The following is a 21086-nucleotide window of genomic DNA, read 5'->3' as shown; positions in this document are numbered from 1 at the left end:
GCTGGTGATAACTTGGGTTTCCGAACAAGGTACTGGGAATATGGGGGTAGCCTTTCACTGAGATTAGGACCACAACAGGGGATACAATGATTTTAGTTTTCAGATTGTTGAATTAGAAGTGAAAATGGGGTACACATGAGAGCTCATGGAATAGGAAACTAAACGACTCCCAAGTATATTTTCATTGTTACCTGTTCTCACAATTGGCCACTAGAATGGGTGCTATGGGTTTAAACTTGGAACCAGCCAGGATTGAGTTAGGACAAAATCAAATAATTTGGGGATCACTTAGAAATGTTAATCCCTAATACTCTATACAATAGACAACCATTAACCCAATTCAAATTGCCAGAAAATGCTGTTCTTACATGATGGGCCTACAAATTTTGATGCTGAGTTTTAAATATTTGAAGCCTGGACCCACAGGACACCTTTTAGGACAAATTGCTACCCAAATGTCTAGACAAAGAGAAGAAAGATGGCCAGTGAGCCCCAGACGGGGTGTTCTTATGTTCACAGCCTTTCTATCGTATTTCTTCTTGGAGGTTAACCCAAGGCTCAGGCAGGGTGCAGTGACCAGTATCTAGTGATTTCCTACCAGAGCCTCGAGAAGAACTGACAGCCCTCAGGCCCACTGAGAACACACAGGCAAACTGTCATCACCCTGTAGAAAATAACCAGGAGGTGTTACATGTGCTTGAGCTCCAGGACCCAGGGCAGAAGAAAGCACAGCACCTGGCTGGGTCCCTGAGGAAGAGCTACCCTCGCCTGGACCTGTCTGATTGCAGCACGACTCTGCCCCTCACCCCCCAGTTCTAGGAGGGAAAGGCGGAGGCTTTTCTTCATGTGGGAAAACCTCCTGCCCTTCATGACCTTGCTAAAACCATGTGTCTGGATGTCTGATGAGAAGCCAAACCCACTCTGGGGGCTGTTTTCAATGCACCCCCTCAGTGAAGCGGGCTCCTAGCGTGGTGCCAGCAGCTGTAGGGGGGCACCTCCCTCCTCCCCGAGGGCGGCCCTCCCCTGCCCTGGGCTACGGTGCTGGTGTCTGGTGGGGTGGGTGCCCGAGGAGATGGCTGAGCTCCTGCACCACAAGCTCCCTTGCCAGGGGACTTTGCCAGGGATGGCAGCCTTTAAACGCCTCATTAATATTCAAATCTATTCAAGTCATTTCAATTTGAATTCTATGCATATTATCAGATAGAACAAAATGCAAATATATACAAATTCATCCATATGAAGAAATAAATAGGGGGAGCTCTGCATAGTGGGATTATAATCATTCTCAGGGCTTGTCTCTCCTTTAACTCCCCAGAGCCCCGGGCTCAGAGCTGACTGTGATGGTCCCCTTGGGACAGTTTAGCAGCAACATAACCTTTCCTGGACTCAGGCTCTCCCAGGGTTGAACGTTTTGTAAACCTATTTGAGGATGTTATCATTGTCTGCTGATGGAGTCTCTCCCTGGGCTCCCGGGGTAGAGCTGGGGGGGATTTCAGAGTGAGCGTGGGGTGGGGGCCAGCTCAGAGGCCCATCTGGGGCCTCCCATGTTGCATCCTGGAGGCCTGGGAGCTGGCCTGGGAGAGGGTTGGCCACTCCAGCCCTCGCCGTGAACCACGGCAAGGGGCCAACAGCCCCCAGGCCTTCTATGGACTCTTACGGCATCTGGCGGTGAGGTGGGCAAGAAGGGCTAAGCTTCCAAATTCCTTACATCGCTAACCTGAGGGAGACCTCCTGAAGCCTTTACAGCACACTAATGGAGCCTCAAGACCTACACGAAAGACCTACAAGACCTACACCTCAAGACCTACTCCAGGGCTTCCCTGGTGGCGCAGTGGTTGAGAATCTGCCTGCCAATGCAGGGGACACAGGTTCGAGCCCTGGTCTGGGAGGATCCCACACGCCGCGAAGCAGCTGGGCCCGTGAGCCACAACTACTGAGCCTGCGCGTCTGGAGCCTGTGCTCTGCAACAAGAGAGGCCGCGATAGTGAGAGGCCCGCGCACCGCGATGAAGAGTGGCCCCCACTTGCCACAACTAGAGAAAGCCCTCGCACAGAAACGAAGCCCCAACACGGCCATAAATAAATAAATAAATTAAAAAAAAAAAAAAAAAAAAAGACCTACTCCAAAGTGGTGTCTAATACAATCATAACAGACACTCTGCTTTGCTTGGGCACGTGGAAGGACACACACTCATCCCTGAGCCTCCAAACCCATGTTCACTGCCACACACTCACACCCACTCCCTGTGCCTCCTGCCCAGCCAGAGACTCAGCCAGACGCAGAGGCCAAGATAGAAAGATCTACTACAGCAAAGCCATGTAGAAAAACCCAGTGCCCGTGTGTCCTTTGTTTTACACTATTGCTGTTTATCTCTGTTCCATTTCAATGACTCCAAAGACAGGAGGAGGCCAGGCTATATGATATTTGCAAGGAGCCTTCCCATACTCCATGCTAATGAAGTCAAAGTAAATCGCTATTAAGAATCATTTAGTGAGGTTTAACTGTAGACTCTGATAGATGCTCCCCTAATCTCTCCCCCATGGGACCAGAGGAATGTTGCATCCAGTAGTAGCTCCACTGATCAACATGTGCATAATTTCTACCAAGTCATAGTAGGGTATTATAATAGCCATTCCATAGTAAGCACCTTTTACTTGATAATCCCAAGGTACTTGATAAATATAAATGGGGTGGGAGATAGTTCTAATTTATGGATAGGGAGACTGAGGCACAGATTTCTCACACAGAGAGGCAGGATAGGAATGCCTACATTTTCCTGAAAAAGAGGGGCCACCCAGCTCCAATTTTGACTTTGGTCCCTGAGGTGGGAAGGATAATGAACCCCCAGAGATGTCCATGTCCTAATCCTGGAATATGTCACCTTGCAAGGCAAAAAGGGCCTTGCAGATGTGATTCAGTTAAGAGATGCTGAGATGGGGAGATGATCCTGAATTATCTGGGTGGGCTTGATATAATCACAAGCATCCTTACAAGAGAGAGGTGGGAGGATCAGATTCGGTCGTAGTAGATGCGGTGACAGAGGCGAGAGGTCAGAGTGATGCAGGGAAGCAGCCACTAAGGAAGGGATGCGGGTGGCCTGCCTCTGGACGCCAGAAAAGGCGAGGAAAAGATTTCCCCTAGAGCCTCCAGAAAGAACCAGCCCTGCCCACACCTTGACCTCAGCCCAGAAGACTCATTTTAGACTTCTGGCCTCCAGAAACATAATATAACACATTCATGTTGTTTTAAGCCACTAAAGTCGGTGGTAATTTGCATACCAGCCATAGGAAACTAATATAGCCCTGTACACTCTTTCTCAACTGGGGTCCCTCTTTGGAACCAGGGAAGCCAGAAAACAATATGAGTATTTTTTTCCCTTCTCCCAAGCATAGCACATACCTAGAACCATTTTAGCTGCAGAGGGAACACATTAATTCATTAATACAATCGATGTCTTTTAGGCCTTTTGAGTTTAATTCTCCTGATGAGCTCTGTTGAGAAAGGGTGCCTGGCCTCACCTGCTCCCCCAGAAAGCCACACACTGTCCTGCCTTGAAAAGAGACCGAGGTTCCGAGCAGACCCGTCCTGACTTTGGGCCCCAGCTCACCACATCTGGAAACGCTGAACCAGAGGGTGACAAATACCTCCCCTCTGCTTAGCACGCTTCGTGACGATTCAAAACACTCCTCAACAAGTAACACCTTTGGGAGGCATGTGGGAGAGGGAGCCTGGTTCCCTTTTACATAGGAAGGCCACCCCCAGAGCCACGCCACAGACACGAGACAGAGGGAATGGACTCCAGGCCTCTAGTCGAGAGCTGGTGTCACATGCTCGGAGGATGAGGAGGTGTGGAGGGTGCTCTGGACCCCAACGAGGTCCTCCTTTATTGACAGGTGCCCTGGGAGAAGCTTCCAGGCACGGTGAAGTCCTCACTATACCGGAGCTACTAAGTCCCCTTATTATGCCTCATTCACAAGAGAGAGCCCCAATCAAGAGCAATTTCCCCACAGCTTCTGCACAGAGACCCATGTGCCTCAGCTGGAACCAGCCATCGCTCCTTTCCCAGCATCTTTGCCGAGCTCCCTGCACAAGTTGCTCTCCTGCCTCTCCGTGGACACACTGACCCCGTCCCAATCCACGTGATGATGCAGGAAATACCCCCCAGGGCCTAGTCTGCCAAGCGCCCGCTAAGGACATGCTCCTCGGAGGCAGGAACCCAGCATGGGTGGCATGGAGGAGGGAGAGCGGAAGAACCTCTGGGCTTGGATTTGGTTTCCACCTTCACTTTCACACTGACTACCCGTGTGACCTGAGAGAAGCCACTGAACCTGACTTGGTCTCATTTTCCTTATTTTTTAAAGTGAGGATGAGAGTTGCCCATAATACATGTCAAAGGGATCTGAAACCATAACGTTCTATGTAAATGCAAGGAGGGATTACATTACTATCACCTTTTCCTCCAGGAAGGCTTGGTGCTCACAGGCACACTAGTTGCAGAAGGCAGTGATGGCAAGTAGAGCGTATTCCCTGATGAAGCGCTTTCACGGGCTTGGCAAGTGAAAGGCAGAAGCTATCCAGACTCACTGACACACTGCATCCTCTCCCGGTGTGCGAAACACTGGACCTGTGATGACTGTGTACCCAGGTCCAACAGAGGCACCACGCAAACCGAGACCACAGGGCCAGCCCTTGCCTTCCAGAAGCTCACCGTCCTGAAGGGAAGGCGGATAGGAAAAAGCTGCTTCAATCTATTGTGACAAGAGGGCTGTGGAAGGAGGGAGGAAGGGCAGTTCATTCCCTGTGAGGAGGGAGGTCAGGGAAACCCTCCAGGAGGCCAGGTGAGCTGACCTTTAGGGTGGAAGTTACCCGGACCAACATGGCAGAGAGGGGAGGTCCTAACGAGACAGGCTGGGACCTGGGACCCTTTGCTGCAGCGCTTGCACCTGGACAAATGTCTCCTCCAGCAACAAAATACAAAGAAACTATGAGGGACTAAAAATAACTGCGTGCATGCCCAGTTGGGGTAAATTATAGACAACAAGATACGAAGAGACCAAAAAGTCCAATTGCCACTTCTGAAGAGCCGGGAGCAAAAGCAGGGTACTGCGCATGCCCCCTGCACACAGCGCCACGAAAGGGTGGGCAGACCACCTAAGCCACGCCTCCAGCCCGACCCCCTGGACCCGCCCCTACCTCACCCCATAGAAGGAGGCAGCTCCGCCCCCCCACCGGAAGCAAGCTAACAAGGGAACTTGTTTGTTCTCACTCCCCCCTGCTGCGGCAGGGGCGCCAGTAAAGCCTTGCCTGAATTTCTTGTCTGGCCTCTGGTCAATTTCTATTGATTAAGGTTAGTAACATTTCCAGGTGGGAAGAAAGACAGGTGAGGAAGCCAGGAGGCGTGAGGCAGCAGAGGGCACTCAGAGACGCCCCTAGCTTGGCTGGGCTGGAGCCAAGGGTGCGTGAGAGATCAGGCAGGGGAGAGAGGCCAGACCTCTGGCTTGAAGATCTTCATCCTGAAGCTGTCAGGACACCATCAAAGGAACATACAACCGTCCAAAGACAGAGACCTCTGTGCCCCCAAATCAGGCACATGTGCCCATCTGCATGGCTAAGCTACTCAAGTATTTCATAATGAACCTTTAAAACCTTCTTGTGTTCAAGAGCGTCCCCACCTGGGTTGGGAGAGTTAACGCTGTTCTTTGAACCCTATAGCCTTCTGATCTCTGGGAGACTAGAATGTCTGTCTCCCGCACGCATCTCAGCTGGTTCAATCTTTCTGTCTGTCCATCTGTCTCTCTTCTTGAGTCTGACGGCCGCACACCTGTGTCTTCCCTGCTTCCTCTCTCCCATCACGTCGTTACGCAGACGTCTGGGAACGCGCGCAATGCACGCGCAGCAGCCCCTGGGGGCGCTGAGGGCGCCTTCAAATCTGGCACCGGCCCCACCTCTCTCTCTCCTCCCATCACCATATTCATCAGCTCCTGCATTTGGTTTCCTATCGGTGATTTGGGTTGAAGAAGGAGGTCCAGAGGCCCAGTGATGAGAACATCATTTTTTACGAATTGAAAAATAAAATGACAATAAGCAGCTAGCAGATCCCAGCTCACAATGAAGCAAATATCAATGTCTGTGGTTGTATTGACCTTGAAGATTTAAAAAAAAAAAAACATAACAAGAATTCTTGGGGTGCCTTATTATATACGTGCGGAATCTGGACCCAGAAAATCCATCCTTTATGGACATGAGCATCTCTGGTGTACAGCCTTGACTTAAACATTCTGAAGTGCAGGTGGAAGAAAATCTATGGCCGTCCTATGCTACGTTCTCTCCTGTCAGCACAGACCATCACGTGGCTTCCCGGGCTCCCTGAGGGGATCAGGGCTGAGAGTCACATGGAAAGGAGTGATCCTCAGAACTCTTTGCAGTGATGGGCGGGCAGAGCCACCATGTTCTAAATTATATGTTCTTGGCCTTGGTGCTTGTCTGGTTTCCTAGCTCAGGACTCATGGCGGTTCCTGGGTCCATTCTCACTGGGTAAGTCACCCTAAGATAATGTGATATAAAACTCTTAGAGGCAACTCCCATGAGTCACCTTACTTCCTCTGGTTAAAAACCACTCCCAAGACCCCTTGTACAGCCTAAGTTAATATAAGCAAGATTCACATGGAGGTGAGGTTGGGGGGAGGGGATAGAGTGAATGCAGGTGAGTCCCATGCCGGAAAATGCACCACCAGAAACTCGTTTTCCTTTTACAGACAAGTATCCATGAAGCTGTTCCTTTAAAACACCTCAGTATCGGGGCTTCCCTGGTGGTGCAGTGGTTGGGAGTCCGCCTGCCAATGCGGCGGACACGGGTTCGAGCCCTGGGCCGGGAGGATCCCACGTGCCGCGGAACAACTAAGCCCGTGAGCCACAACTACTGAGCCCGTGCTCTGGAGCCTGCAAGCCACAACTGCTGAGCCCATGTGCCACAATTACTGAAGCCTGCACGCCTAGGGCCCGTGCTCTGCAACAAGAGAAGCCACTGCAGTGAGAAGCCTGTGCACCACAACAAAGAGTGGCCCAGGCTCTCCACAACTGGAGAGAGCCTGCGCACAGCAACAGGGACCCAGTGCAGCCAAAAATAAATAAACTAAATAAATAAATAAGAAAACATTAAAAAAAAAAAAAAACCTCAGTATTTATTGAGAGGAAAGTTGTGACCTCCATGCCCCACCCCCACTGGTGCCTCGTGGACACTCAAATACTCTGAACCCTACTCAACAAAAGTAGCAAAACTGTTCAGTGTAAAGGATATTCATATTTGGATTTGAAAATACTTTTTTCAGTTTATATGGTTGCAACAGCCCTTAAGAAAGATTGAAACACCCCTGCCATGCCTGTGTAAACATTTAAGGTGGAAAACATTAAGAAGACTCAAGACTAAGATGGTGACAATGTAAGAAGACTAAGACAATTTCTCTTAAAAATACAGCAGTGTATGTATTTTTATTTTCCTTGGCAGGAATTCAGTGGTATGGATTTTAGAAAATGAATATCTGTTGATAATAAGAGGGGAATGTAGATTTTCTATTATTATTCGCAGGAGAAAAGGGGAGGAAAGTAATCTGTTTCTCTGGATGGTATTTCTTGATTCTGATCAGCTCAGCATTCAGCTGCTTTTACCTATAAAGTATGCATTTCTATCTGTGAATACCTCTGCCCTGGTCTGATGAAGAGAAAACCCAAGGCAAAGCTCATGCCCAGAGAAACGGGCAACCACGTGGATTTGGAGCCCTGGCGACAGCTGACAGTGTACTGCTGATATGATCCGTGTGTTCCACTGAAGGGCTTGGGCCGTGGAATAAGAAGGAGGTTTCCGTCTTTCATGCGGAGATCTACCTGACTGGCATTCTTCCTCTGTATTCCTCTGATTCGATTTAAAGGAGCTTTGAAAACTTCGAAGAACTTTCATGTTTTGCTAGTTTATCTTAAGTGTCTATCTGAAACCAATATTGTGATTTCAAGCATGGTCTTGGTAGATACATGCCATCTTCAGAAATAATTTCTGACACAAGATAAGATGTACCTGCTGGATCCAAAGTGAGGAGAGTCGAAGGCTGAACAGCATTTGGACTCCCCTGCTTTTCAAGAGTCTTTTCTACTTCTTCCTAACGACCAGTATTAATCATTTCAGAACCATGTGGTCTTCTGACATTTCTACTCTTCTAGACTTGACAAAAAGGAGGGTTTTGATGTCCTGAGTGCCTTTTCCCATCAAGTAGCTCTGTTCTCACAGTGCACGGCTAACAGCAGACTAACCTCTCCCTAAGCAGAATGGGGTTTCACATTTTTTCTAATCCACTGAAGAAAAGTTAGGTGGTGATGGACTCTTGTTAAGAAATCAGCACTTGGTTTTCAAAATGTTCAGCTGAATTGGAGCTGGGTCGTGGAGGTAAAAAGTAGCACCAGCCGTGGAGCAAAGCTTCTCAAATTCTTACTTGTGCTTTTGCATAAGGGGAGACGATTTCTTCTATTTTTACCAGCTCTTTTCCCCAAGCCCTACAAGTTAGGAACGAGGAGGACCACAGGCCTGGCCAGGGCTTTCTGTGGCTTAAAAGAGACTAGTGGGACCAGGATTCTTCCTGAAGGGATGGGCGGCAAAGGACCTGGGTCTTCATCCGATTGTTTGAATGGTGGTTCCATGCTTATCCGTGGTGCCACCTTCGGGCAAGTTATGGAATCTAAGCCTCGGTAGTTTTCATCTGCAAATGGGTATGACATTCCTGGCTTTATCAGGTTGCTGTGAGGATTAAATAGGCAAATGCAGGCAAGCTCAGCAAAGGACCTGGCCATAGGCCTCAACAGTGCCTCCCCATGGCTGGTTCCAGCTCAATAACCGCAGGTGTTAGTAGTAGAAAGAGAAATACAATGAGACTATTAGAAGTTTTGCTTCTTCTCTGTTCTCACCATTTCCCCTCTCTATTGAAGGATCCCAGAGGGAGGGTCGTGTTTGTAAAAGGAGAAAGGGGAGCAGGTGGCCAAATCAGGGGACCAGGAAGGCAGGGGACAAAGGGCACATACCACCTTGCTATAACATCTTTTTATGCGGGGAAGAGAGCTATCTCTATTATTTTTAGCAAATTCTCAAATTATGCAGCTCTATTTTTCCTCTCTGACCTGTGTTAGCAACACATCTGCAGTTTCAAACAAGATTTTGCAAACCTTATGCCAACAGTTTTCCTTTCTGATATGAGATGCTCAAGGTATCACCTGCCATGTGCCAGCGGACCTGTTAGTAGGATGGACAGAGCATCCTATGTCCTCCCAACTCCACTGCGCTCTCCCCCACCCCTAGGAAGACAGACAGTGAGGACTGGGCAGATGGCAGCTCTCCACGCTCCTGAGAAAGCAGCAAGGGACAGTGGTGGTGACTCAGGTGCGGGAGGCTGCTCTGGCTTGAGCAAACCTCATCTAAAATCCCACTGGCCACCAAAACCTAATGGACAGTCACACAATGTCTGACGATTTCCGACAACATAAACAGCCAGTTCTACCAGCCCCTCAGGCCACACAGAGAAGACAAGAGGGGGATGCTCCAATGACGCCTCACCCTTCCTTCACCCCACATCTCACTGTATTAGTTTATGCCGCCCGTGGATCGACCCCGGGCATAGGTCCAACCCGCCTGCAATTCTCAAAAGGTGAATAAGGCAGCTACCTCCCCCTAGAAGATAAACGAAGAGGTAAGGTGTTTTGGGGGCCAAGAGGACTCCTCCCTTTCCCTCCGACAGAACGCAGGGCATCAGCTAGCTGTGCCTGTGTCAGGATCCGGTTACCCTGCCCGGAAAGACACACTTTCAAACAGGCAACCATGGCACATGGCAATTTTAAATGGTGCCTGTTTCTCTCCAGAGGTGAAAACAGAGTACCTCCTCTCGAGCCTGCCCACGAGATCAGGGATAATGAGGCCTAATTGGAGCACGTCTGTTTGGCTTTTTCAGCAGCAGAAATACTGGCTCCCAGATCATTAAAGGGGTAAACACCTGGGAGGGGCAGTGGGCTCCCCGGGGAGAAGTGGGGCTCCTGGCTGCCAGCCGCCCTCCTGGGAGGACTGACCCATCCATCACCCTCAGGACAGCGACACCGCTAGCGGGGGCTCTCTACACCGCCCCCCTCCGTAGCTCTTCCAAGCCCCTCGAGCATTTTTAAATGTGTCCACGTACCTCTTGCCACTCTACATAGGCGTCCCCCTTAACACTCTGCCCTCACATCCATCAACGGAAAGAGGAGAAAGGAAGTGAGCCCCCTTGGGGGGCTGCTGCCCTCCGGAAGGCCTGCTCTTCCCTTCCATGCCCTCTGCCCGCCCTCAGCTGCCCCAGCTCCGTTGCCTGGGCACCCTGACTCTCTTCCTGGTACTAAGAGGCAGCCCTGGGCCTCCTGCTCTCAGCTCGCTCTTGGGCTTTGCAAGCGCTGCTGCTGCCACCGTCAGGCAGACGTAGGAACTGCAGTGCTCACCGGGTTTCAGATCCCAAAACATTTTGCTCTGCCAGCTCTTGACCGATATGGTACCAAGACAAACACAGGCCCTCTCTCCCCAGGCCCCACCACAAGGGCACAGTGTCTTATGCAAGAAGGAGGCTTCAGAGTCTAGCTCCCCGAAGAAATGGGACTCCCCGTGAACGTGGGGTAGACCCCAGCATCCTTAAGCAGGCACAGAAAAGTGTGGGTCGTAGGACGTGGAGAACAAAGCCACTGGGAGATTAATTGGCAGGTGCTCTTCCTCTGGGACGAGGGCAGGCAGGCAGGGAAGGGTGGCCGTCACTCCTTGTGCAGCACTGGGATGGGTCCCCGGGAGAGAGCTCTAAGTTTCCGTCCCCTGAATGCCTGCATGATGAGCCAACCGGGCCCGGTGTCACTCTGGAGCTGTCATAGCTCCCAGCATTGCCGAGGGTGACAGGTGGCCTGTCACGCTGCACCAGAGCTGCATCACCTGTGACATGTGCAGGTGACTGACGGAGATGGGAACTGACACGCATTAAAGAACAGAAGGCCCGACTGTTTCTTGGGAGGAGTGGTTGGCTGCCAGAGGGTGTTTCTCTTGGCAGTGCTCCTGGTGCCCCGACGGTCATTCAAGGCCTCGGTGGGAGAGGAACATCTTCCTACAGGGCAAGACCACACTTCAAACCGTCAGGGTCTTTCCTCCGTCCTCCTGTGGGGGGCGTCTCAGCCTCTGCTGTGGTGTGTGGTGATGCGGGGGGGTCAGAGGCACCGTGTTCTTTCCTTTCATTTTTCCTCACATTTTATTCCATTAGTCAATATTTATTCATAGCCTCCCATATGCCGACTAGGGTGCTGGGCACCAGGGCGATAAAAGAAATGGAGATTTTAATCAACCAGTTAAGAAAAGCCCCTGGCTGTTTTTTTGGTTGTTTTTGTTTTTGTCAGAACAGCTACGAAAGGAGCTACCCAAGCAGCAGCTCCTTGGTTGCCATTCAGCCCAAAAGGCTGGCCCGTCACTTCCCCTGGTGGAGGGGCCTGGAAACCTCGGGCCTTCAAGGTGAAGCTGAAGGCCGGACAGAGGAAGGGACCAGCTCAGGAGGAGTCTGGAGCCGATCGAAAAGAGACAGAGCTGCAATGAGGGGTCACGGTTCAGAGGTCAACTCCGCAATTTTCATAGGGGACCCCCCTAAAGCCCTCGCCTGTGCCTAGACACTGAGGATTTGCACAAGTTCTAAGCACGTGGCTCATCTCAGGCCCCAGCTTAGGATCCTCTCGTGCGTTTGTCAGTGTTGCTGGTGTGGATCCGCCAGCCTCTTGAGAAGCATTGAGGCTTCTCGACACCGCAGTGAGCTGGACGGGGAGTGAGCGCGGTCAGCAAAGGAACCTTTCTGACGGCCTGATAGTGACAGTGGCCGCCTCTCGCTGTTATCACGGTGACGAACGAAGCGGCCCTCCTGGAAAGCCATGTGCAACGCGTGAAGTTTTACACAAACGCTAAATATCATCATCATCATCCTGATACCGTAATCATTGCTACCGCTGCTGCCACCACCAACAACCCAAAGAGTCTGTCTGGCACCTGCAAGAAAATGAGCTGGACAAAGAGATCTATAACCCATCATCTACCTTCTAGATGATAGAAGATGGTAGAAGAATGTATTATCCAAAGTAAATAGCTTGCTGTTAATAGACAATATTTAGGAAATCTTGGAATTGCAGAGAATTTTGATGTTATCTCGTCTACCCTCCAATCTGACTCTTCCATTATCATTATTTATTTATGTTTTTTAGGAGACTCACTTTATTATTTTTTTATTGAAGTATAGTTGATTTACAATGTTGTGTTAATTTCTGCTGTACAACAAAGTGAATCAATTATACATAGATATATGTTCTTTATTATATTCTCTTCCATTATGGTTTAACCCGGGATATTGACTATAGTTCCCTGTGCTGTACAGTAGGTCCTTGTTTTCCTTCTCGACTCTTCCATTCTTGATGGCCCGAATTCCACTCTTAGCCTTTCAGCAACGGGAGGCCGTCTACCCAGCCAGCCTTCGACAGCAGGGTTAGCTGTGGACAGTCTTGGAGATGTCACTGTCTTCTTCCTGCACGCCAGTGCAGGGTTTGGCTTCACCCCTGACCTTGTCCTGCCAGCCCCGCCATTTCCTGAAGAGAGCGGGCCAGAGTGGGGAACCTGTGATCTGACAATGTCCTTTACTCTTGAATGAAAGGTTACTTGGTGCTGGAGACTTGTAAGCATTTCCGAGTAAAGTCAGTTAGCTTGTAACCTTGTTTCCCCCAGAGCCAGGGTAGCTCAGCTTCCTCCTGAGAACAGGAAAGAAGTCCTCAGCACAATGTCCCCAGGCACCTCTTGCTTGTCTCATCCTTGTCCCCATCTGCCTTTCTGATTTACCATTCGTCCTCAATGTTAGGCTTCCTCCACCTCTGCCTAGCCTTCCAGGGGCCCCAGAAACTGGAAACTCCCATTCCTCAGAGCACCCCATCCGACTAACGGTCCTGCGTGTACTCGGCCATCCCTGCTTCTGTGTTCTCCGTGGTCCTGTCCACATTCTTTATCCAGCACGTCACTCTTGAGTATGCGGCTACCTACTACCCTTCTCTTGCTCACTTTTCCATCCCTTTACACTACTATGTAGGAAGATGAGTGAGGCTATTTCCATTCAATTCTACATTTTTTAAGCCCCATGTGCAACACAGGGAGTACCAAGAATAAATAACATGTTGATCTGTCTCTCTCTTTTTTTTTGTCCATTGAACCCATGGTATAGAGAGGATTACAGACCTATAAGCTACTAACGATGTTTCTGAAGAATAGACTTAATTCTGACGATCCATCCTCAAAACATTTAGCATGGTACTCACGACCATTCACAGGCTTCCTCAACACCCAGAAGTCTAGCCCCCACACAAACCACTGCTTCTGAACCCTGACATTCTGTCCCGCCTTCTGGCCTGTGCGCACATCTGAGGTACCACCTGGGACCATCTTTCTTTGCATCATCAGGAGAACTCTACACATCTTTTACGATCAAGTCACCTCCTCTGCACAGCCCTTCTTAATACCTTCAGCCATTCCTGATGCTCTCAGAACACTCTGGATACTCTGAGCTGTTGAATTGTAACGACAAGTCCAACTGTTTGCTCCTTGACTAGCCTGAGAGCTCCCCTGGGGCAGAAACACAGCCTCAGTCACCTTTTCATCAAAAGTCCCTGGCACAGTGTGCCCACCACGTAGGAGGCCCCCAGTGAGGGCTGGCTGAGTGGACAGGCTGAGCTTTGGTGTCATGAAGTGCTACTTAATCACAAAGGAAGGAGTAAGAAATGTGGCCCTCTGACACACGGACCCTCCGGAGCCCCTGGGGAAGAGTGTGGAAAGGCGAAAATGATGTTTGGTTGTCACTGCTGCAGCTGTCAGTGTCAGATTTCAAATTCCTGTCTTCTAGGCACTAGTTAGAAAGAACGTGAACTTGCAACAACTGTCCAGTGAACACAGGCCAAGCAAGCAGACCACCTAGATAATCCAGCCTGATGGGCACCCCTCCTTTTAATAATGACAAACGCATGCCATGGCAGCGTTGGTTTCAGTGATCGAAAAACAACCTCAGGCAAATCTCCGTCTCTTTGCCCAGGAGGACACCAACACCAGGTGGAAGATTAGGGGAAACACTCATCCTGCATTTGAGGAAAATGGCTGATTTGTTCTGAGTTCTGGATATCGCTACACTGTAGCAATAAGTGGTATGCGCATGCGTGCGTGCGGGCAGGCGTGCATGTGTGTGCAGAGGGGGCTCACGGATGGGAGGAGGCTTGAAAGTGGGCACGGTACGGCTTCTTGGCTGCCAGGAGAAACCTCCCCACGGCGTGTCGGGAGGTGTCTACATTTGGTTACGCCTTGCCTTGATTTCAGCCAGGAGAGGATGAGTGTCGATCTCCCAGGCTCCATGCCCCAGCCAGGGCTGCAACACAGTAACTCTGCAAGGAGCAGGAGTCACTCGTGCTGGCCACCATTTCCGTGGCTTTAACTTGTTACCAGTGTGCTCAGGGGAAGCTGACATTTATTTAACCCTCAGAGTGGTATTGACTGTGTACTCACGGAAACATTGTATGCTTATGGAAGACATCTGTTTCCAAGCAGCTCATGCTAAATTGCAACTATACAAAGGAAACACTAACCTAATGTTGACATTTACTGACTTCTAGAAGTATACAGCCAGAATACTCATTTTTACCATTGGGAGAGGAGGGAAAAAAAAAAAAAAGCGCCATATTTGATCCCTAGCTCTTTCAGTGGGTTAGAAGTAGAAAGTTAATGAAAGTTAATGTTAACGTGGTGGTGGAGATCCCTAGTCTATGGCAACTGCGTGGGTTGAGTATACTCCTCAAGCTCAGCAGAAAGCAGGACACAGCATTCTCTGCGTGAATGTGACAGAAGTATTCCAATAATCCATAAGGCATAGCTATATTCCTATTCGACGGGCCAACCTAACAGGATTCTGGCTTTCCCCTGGGGAAAAGAAAATGACACACGATGACATACAGAGCTGTACCATCTCAATGCAGTAGACTTTGCATCATTCCCCGAGCTGGAAATAAAATCCCACTCCATTTGGAACACCGGGCAAAGCTATCACAACCTGGCACAGGATGCTGGCAGCCTTTGCTCCTCGCTCCCTTGTGACTAGCAGTGATGTGATATGAAACCCGCGGGCACAGACATCCCCAGGGCAGCAGCTCCAGCCAGACCCTGCACCATGAATGCTGGAGAGTCCACTGACCTCGAGGGAAGACTGGGGCCCCAATCACTCTGCTGCGAGAACCACCATTAAGGTCGGGATCGGTGCCGTGGTGAGACTCCAAGTGTGGATTCCAGCAAGTTCGTGGTCTTACTGACCCCCTCCACTGCTGAATTAGAACGGCCCTGTTCCCGGGGTGGGGGGGAAGGAATTCGGCACCCCGTTATTTCTAGGTTGACCCTGATTAAAAAGGCCTGCACTGGTTTTACACCCAAAAGTCATCTCAACAGCTTACAAGGGTAAGGACTGTAGCCGAGAAATGATGCCCAAGACTGTCTAACTGTCCCCACCCCCAATTACATGGAGATCCTGAAATGAATGCTCCTGGCCCTCCTCCCCAGTCCTCCATCACAGGCAATTTTCTTTCCCTCATTCATGTTTCCAAAACATTTATCTTTTTATCTCCTTGGAAGAAAAGTACTCTGCAAATCAAAGGAATCATTAGTATTGTTATTATTTTGCAATTGAAATCTCTTGAATTCACTCAGGATTATTCATGGGCTTTTTTGGGTCTGCAGTATAATGCCTCCTAAGTCACCCCCACTAGGCTGAACAAAAAAGAAAAATTGCATCTTCAGGCCTAAAGCCCTGCTCCACCGGGTCCCCACTGTCCCTGGCTCCTACCAACGCTGGCACCCCAGGCAGAGCTGCTGCCCCTTGGTAGCATGCCTAGCTCACTGCTGCCACGTTCCAAGCGAGATCTGCCTTTTGTAAACCAAGAGGGAGGCTCTGTGGGATCCCCTGAGCGCAGCGTGAAGGCCCTGACCCCACCACACACCCCTCTCCCCCTGGGACATATCTCCTCCCTCCTCTATAGGTCTGGCTGGCAACTGACAGCTCCCTGCTGGGCAGCAGACACAGTGACCACCCCCAGGCCCAACAGACATGTCCCAGTTCCCCTCACCCAGGCGATCTGTGAAAGAAGGGGTCCCACACCCTTGGCAGCCGTGCACTGACCTTCCAGGACAAAATAAGTGATTCTTCCCCCTCTAGACAAGCCATCAGATCACATGGGGTGCCGGTGGGGGAAGTCTCACACTTATTACTTGCTCTATCTTTTGTTCCGTGACATTTTTGGGGAAGGATAAATGTTTCCAAAGTTGCTGTTCATTCTCAATTTCCTTTTCCAATGCCTTCTCGGCCTGTACCCCCCTCGGATCCCCTCCATACTTCTGGCTGCCTCGGCTGTGCTCGTGCTGTTTTCTGAGACCCCTCCCTGCCCTCCCCAAGGGAGCTTCTTGCAAGTTGAAGCCTCTTGCCCTTGCTCATCCCTTCCCATGCTTCCTGTCACCCCCCCGGGTCCCCTTCCCCCTGGCTACCTCTCTCCACTCACACTCTATCTTACCCTCTGTCTGCTTGACGCTCTCCTATTCCCTTGGAGATTCGCGTCACCAAGAACCTCTGCCCCTCTGATGGCCATCTGACAGCCCCTCTTGGTGATTCTTGCCAGCAAGTTACGAGAGCAAGTGGCTTAGATTCTTCCCAACAGGGAGATGACACTCGGATTAATCCTCAACTCAGGGAGGCCATTGACAGGTAAATGCAAGTTTTCACTCTCACCCCAACACGTTCAGAGCAGTGTGGTGCACATGTAAAGCCAACAAGGGAGCTGGACTCCCCAGAATTGGAACTTTCAGGCCCACGAAGTTACTAGGCAGGACAGGACACTCTGGGATGCTAGAGCAAAACGTCAGAGAGTGGAGCAGAGGACACCTTTCCTAGGAGCGGCCGAATAGGAGGCACCGACTTTGTACCACTGCACACTCCCCGAACTGCCTCAGAACCGGAGACCTGACGGGAAGCAGGGCGCCCTCAGTCCTGCTACAACATCATCCCCCCAAAGCAACTTAAGACGTGGCTGTGCAGGCTGGATGGCACGGCTCTTGAAGATGAAGGAGGGCACAGAAGGAAATCGTTGTGGGCAAACCGAAATGAGAAAGGGAAAAACACAGCAAGTTCTAAGGGTATGGGTGACAAGAGGATAGATTCCTTTTCGCCCAGGCGCAGAACATGCCTCTTCTCTGCGGGAGGCAAAGCGTGCTGTGACATTATCCCTCTCTGTACAGAGCACACCGTCCTGACAGCTGGGGAGGAGGCATCCCCAGCAAGAGAGAAACCCACAGACAGCGCACGCCGGCAGCTCTCCACTTCCTTGTGGGGAGCCAGGCCCGGGGACACTGGCCACGGCGGGAACGGAGGAATGCCATTTGGCCTTTCTACTGCCACCTTAAGAATGATCAATACCTATTTAATCTCAACCTATATGAAACGCCCAAAGTTTACAAGATAAGGGATACAGCATATCACTAACGTTAATTATACCTTAATTTTACTCTCTGAAGGGGAATGAAAAAAAAGTAAAGGTGAATAAATATTTAACAAATTAGAAGAGAAAGGATGATTGAAATGACTTACTTTAAGAGTTCACCTAAATGTTTTGCTTTTAAAGTCTCCGGAGCGCTGTTTGGGGCCGCCCCTCTGTATGGGGGGCATGAGAACTGTGTTTCCAGCGACTTCAAAATGACGTGCAGTTTCTCGCCGTGAGAGGCGTGGACAGCAGATGGATGTGTCACTAGAGGGCCAGAGAAGGCCCCCAAAAGAGCCCTGGGCATTTGTTTTCTCCGAGTGGAGGGCCATCCCTGAGTCTCTGCACATTTCCTTGGAAAGCATCCCCGGAGGAAGGGCACGCGGCGAGTGGGATCAGATGGGTGGCTCAGAGGGGGTGTCAGGTGGGGTGCAACCGCAGTCGGGGCATGAGAGAGTGGGGGCCATCTAAAGCCTGTGGGCTAGTCCTTTCGTGACCTGTTGAAAGTGTATACTCTCTATCTGATAACTCGATAAACATATGGCACCAGGCAGGAGTTGGGCATAGTATACGAATTAAGCATATATGTGTAGAGGGTCAAATGGAATCCCCTGGGGAATTCACGATACTCAGAACAACATCCACATTCAAATCAATGCCCCCGGATCAAGTCAAAAGATACTCTATTCCAGTGAAGTCCATTAAACATTGTCCCACTTGACCCTTAATTCCTGCAGTGAGACACTGTCTACTCACGGAACCTACCCTACCATGTCCGGTGATGTAGGGGATTCTGATTGGCTATGTCGACTTTGGTCTCCTTGTCTTTCTTTAGACTTGTTTTGGAGTCCCGTGGACTATGCATCCACCATTTGGTAGGGTGGGCAGAGCTGGCCAAGCTCAGAAAACTCAGGAATAACAAGGAACTACGAACTGCATGATGCTGTGGTTCCTTCCTAGTGCTCTTGAGGCTTAGGATAGAAGAAACAGAGCACTTAACCTCCATAGGTAAATATTTAAAGATTTATACGAGGCAATCAAGAAACAGCTCTGTACTGAGAAAGGAATAAGCAAAGTAGAAGGTGCACACTGTGATGATTCCGACAGCCAGAGAGGCACTTAGACACCTAGAGGCTTCTTGTGTCAATCTAGACAAGAGTCTCGGCTCAAGCTTCTAAGAACATAAACAATGGAGAGAGTAAAACGTGCACTGGTTCCATGAACCTGGGTGTAGGGGGGGATGGTGGGATCCTCTATTTAGGGATTCTACATGTAACTCCCTGAGTGAATGAATTGGTAAGAGGCAAAGGAGAATGAGAGTGAGCATGTGTGTCGGTGTAGGTGTGACCCATAAGGAAGCACCCACACATCCAAGAAAGAGGGTCATCTCACAAAACGGTAATAGAACCCAAATGTTTCTATACCAGTGTCCTGAGATAGTTCTTATTCGTTCAGCCCAAAAACTCTGGGGAAGGCAATTTATCTTCCTGCTGCTGTAGGGAGCCCTGGTGAGAGGCACACAACCACATGAATACATGAGTGTGTGTGTGTGTGTGTACATTAGAATTACATACAAGCAGGGATACATGCATACTCAGGGGTGGGAAGGGCCCCCAGGTTAAATGAGGATGGTCAGAAGCGAAGTTTGACAGCGGGAAAATCTGCAGTGACCACAAGTAGCAGTGGAGGAGCTGCGGAAGGAGGTGTGGGTTTCTGCTCCCACCTGGCTTCTGCCTGACAGGGGAAGAAAGGGAGACATGCTGTTTGCTTGCAAAGCCAGCCACCCATGGCGGTGCTGTGCTTTCTCAAAAACTTTTACCCTTCATTTAATCAACAGATGGACGTGCCCTGTTGTGGATTTTTCTGAGAGAGTCCTGTTCCTCCCAGAGCTGTGCTGGCTGGCACAAATGCCGCCTCAGATGGCAGAGACAGCGCCGGCATTCCAGAAGCGGGGGAAGGAACCGACTGACTTGTCCCTCAAACTCAATTCCACAGGTGACTCGGATGCCGCTGGCTCTGCGGGCACTGCCCATCCCTCTCCCCAGCGGCCCTGCCTGCCCTCCACCGCTACGGGCCCCAAGGCTCCCAGGGGCAGGGAGCCCGAGGTGGCCAAGTTCTTTTCGGAAAGTCCACCAGCTTCTCTGCCCCTGCTAAGCTGCAGAAAGGAAGCAATCAGCATCACGGGCGGAATTTCATTGTATGCCCTGAAACCTAGTGCTGTGTAGGACTCAGAATGCAGTCGTATTCAGAGAAGCCGATTACATTCAATGAAACTCTTGAGAAGCTTTTCCCAAACATAGCACATCTCCCCCACGGTCCATGCTGTCATCGCAGACCCCTCCACACGCATTCCCTTCCGAATACACCCGTGCCAGCCCGACCTTATTCGTGCCGAAATAGCCACGTAAACAAAGCTCTCCTTCCCGGCCCTCTTCTCCAACCTGCGTCTGGACGAGAGGAGGCGCCCAGAAGTTCAGAGCCGCACAGCCACATAGATGCCGCCTAATTAACATACCGGGAGCAAAAAGAACTCATTTGCATCGGGGAGTTTGAGCTGGATGTTGACAAGTGAGGGGAGAAAGTCACCCTCCCCTCCGGTATCCCTGCCTTCCAAAGGAAAATAAACAGTACCATTTTGTTGCATTTTCAAAGGCGAAGAGGCAATGCCAGTGCCTCTCGGCCGGGCACCGGGAGACGCATCCATCAGTTCGAGTTTCCGAAGCCTGCCCACATTCCTGCCCGCAACCTCGCGCGCCCTGACAACCCCGCCGACTTTTTTTTGCAACTCCAGCGGCGCACGGGTCCTACCTTGGCTGAAGAGGAAGAAGCAGACGAACAGCAGGTCGAGCTGGAAAGGTCTCATTCCTCCGCGCGCCGAGGGGAAGCCGGCGGGGCAACTTGGGTTCGCGGTGAGTTTCTCCTGCTCGGCGGCTCGTGGTGCCCTGCCTCCGCCGCGGTCCTCCCGGGTTCGCGCCGACCATCTGTCTGTCCGTCGGTCCCTCCGGGTGGCCTCGGGCTCCGTGCCTCAGGGGATCCGCAGCCAGCCGAGGCAAGTCGCCTGTTTCTAGCCGCCTCGGGAAGCCGGGCTTGTCAGCGACGTCCCCTCTCGGAGCAGCTCCATCCTCTGGCGCTCGGCATCCCAGGCACACAGCTTCCTCCGGCGGCTCCTCCCACAGCCAGCGCGCGAGCGAGCCAGGGAGCGAGTGACGAGTGACAGAAGGGCTCCTTTCACTGAAGCTGGGGCGGGGGGAGAGGGAGGGGAAACAGGTCATAATTAAAGAGGAAATACTCGGTGAAAGGCAATCTATGCAAAACGGAGGGTGGCGGTGGTGCAGGGGAGGCTCTGTTCTTTCTTTCCTTCTTTTTTTCCCCCTACATAGGGGGAAATTCAGCTTTTGCCACCATTATTGACCAAAAACCATCTTGAACAGGGAGCGGAGCTGTGACTTTTTGTCCACAGGACATAATGCTGTTTAAAGGAG

At 50.7% G+C, this 21086-nt stretch overlaps 1 protein-coding gene across 2 annotated transcripts in view; it reads right to left on the bottom strand.

Moving 5' to 3' along the window:
• The window catches only part of KIRREL3 (kirre like nephrin family adhesion molecule 3), a 554097-nt gene extending 533256 nt beyond the window's left edge, over positions 1 to 20841 (bottom strand). For both annotated transcript variants that reach the window (XM_036860526.1, XM_036860527.1), the window contains exon 1: positions 20413 to 20841. In XM_036860526.1, coding sequence (XP_036716421.1) covers positions 20413 to 20467 — 55 coding nt within the window. In that variant the 5' untranslated portion in view covers positions 20468 to 20841. The remainder of the gene's footprint in view (positions 1 to 20412) is intronic.
• Positions 20842 to 21086: the final 245 nt, after the last annotated feature.

The sequence above is a fragment of the Balaenoptera musculus genome, chromosome 8, assembly GCF_009873245.2.
Source record: "Balaenoptera musculus isolate JJ_BM4_2016_0621 chromosome 8, mBalMus1.pri.v3, whole genome shotgun sequence".
Taxonomy (NCBI): Eukaryota; Metazoa; Chordata; class Mammalia; order Artiodactyla; family Balaenopteridae; genus Balaenoptera; species Balaenoptera musculus.
The sequence above is the reverse complement of the archived record's forward strand: the minus strand, read 5'-3'. Positions and strand labels throughout refer to the sequence as shown.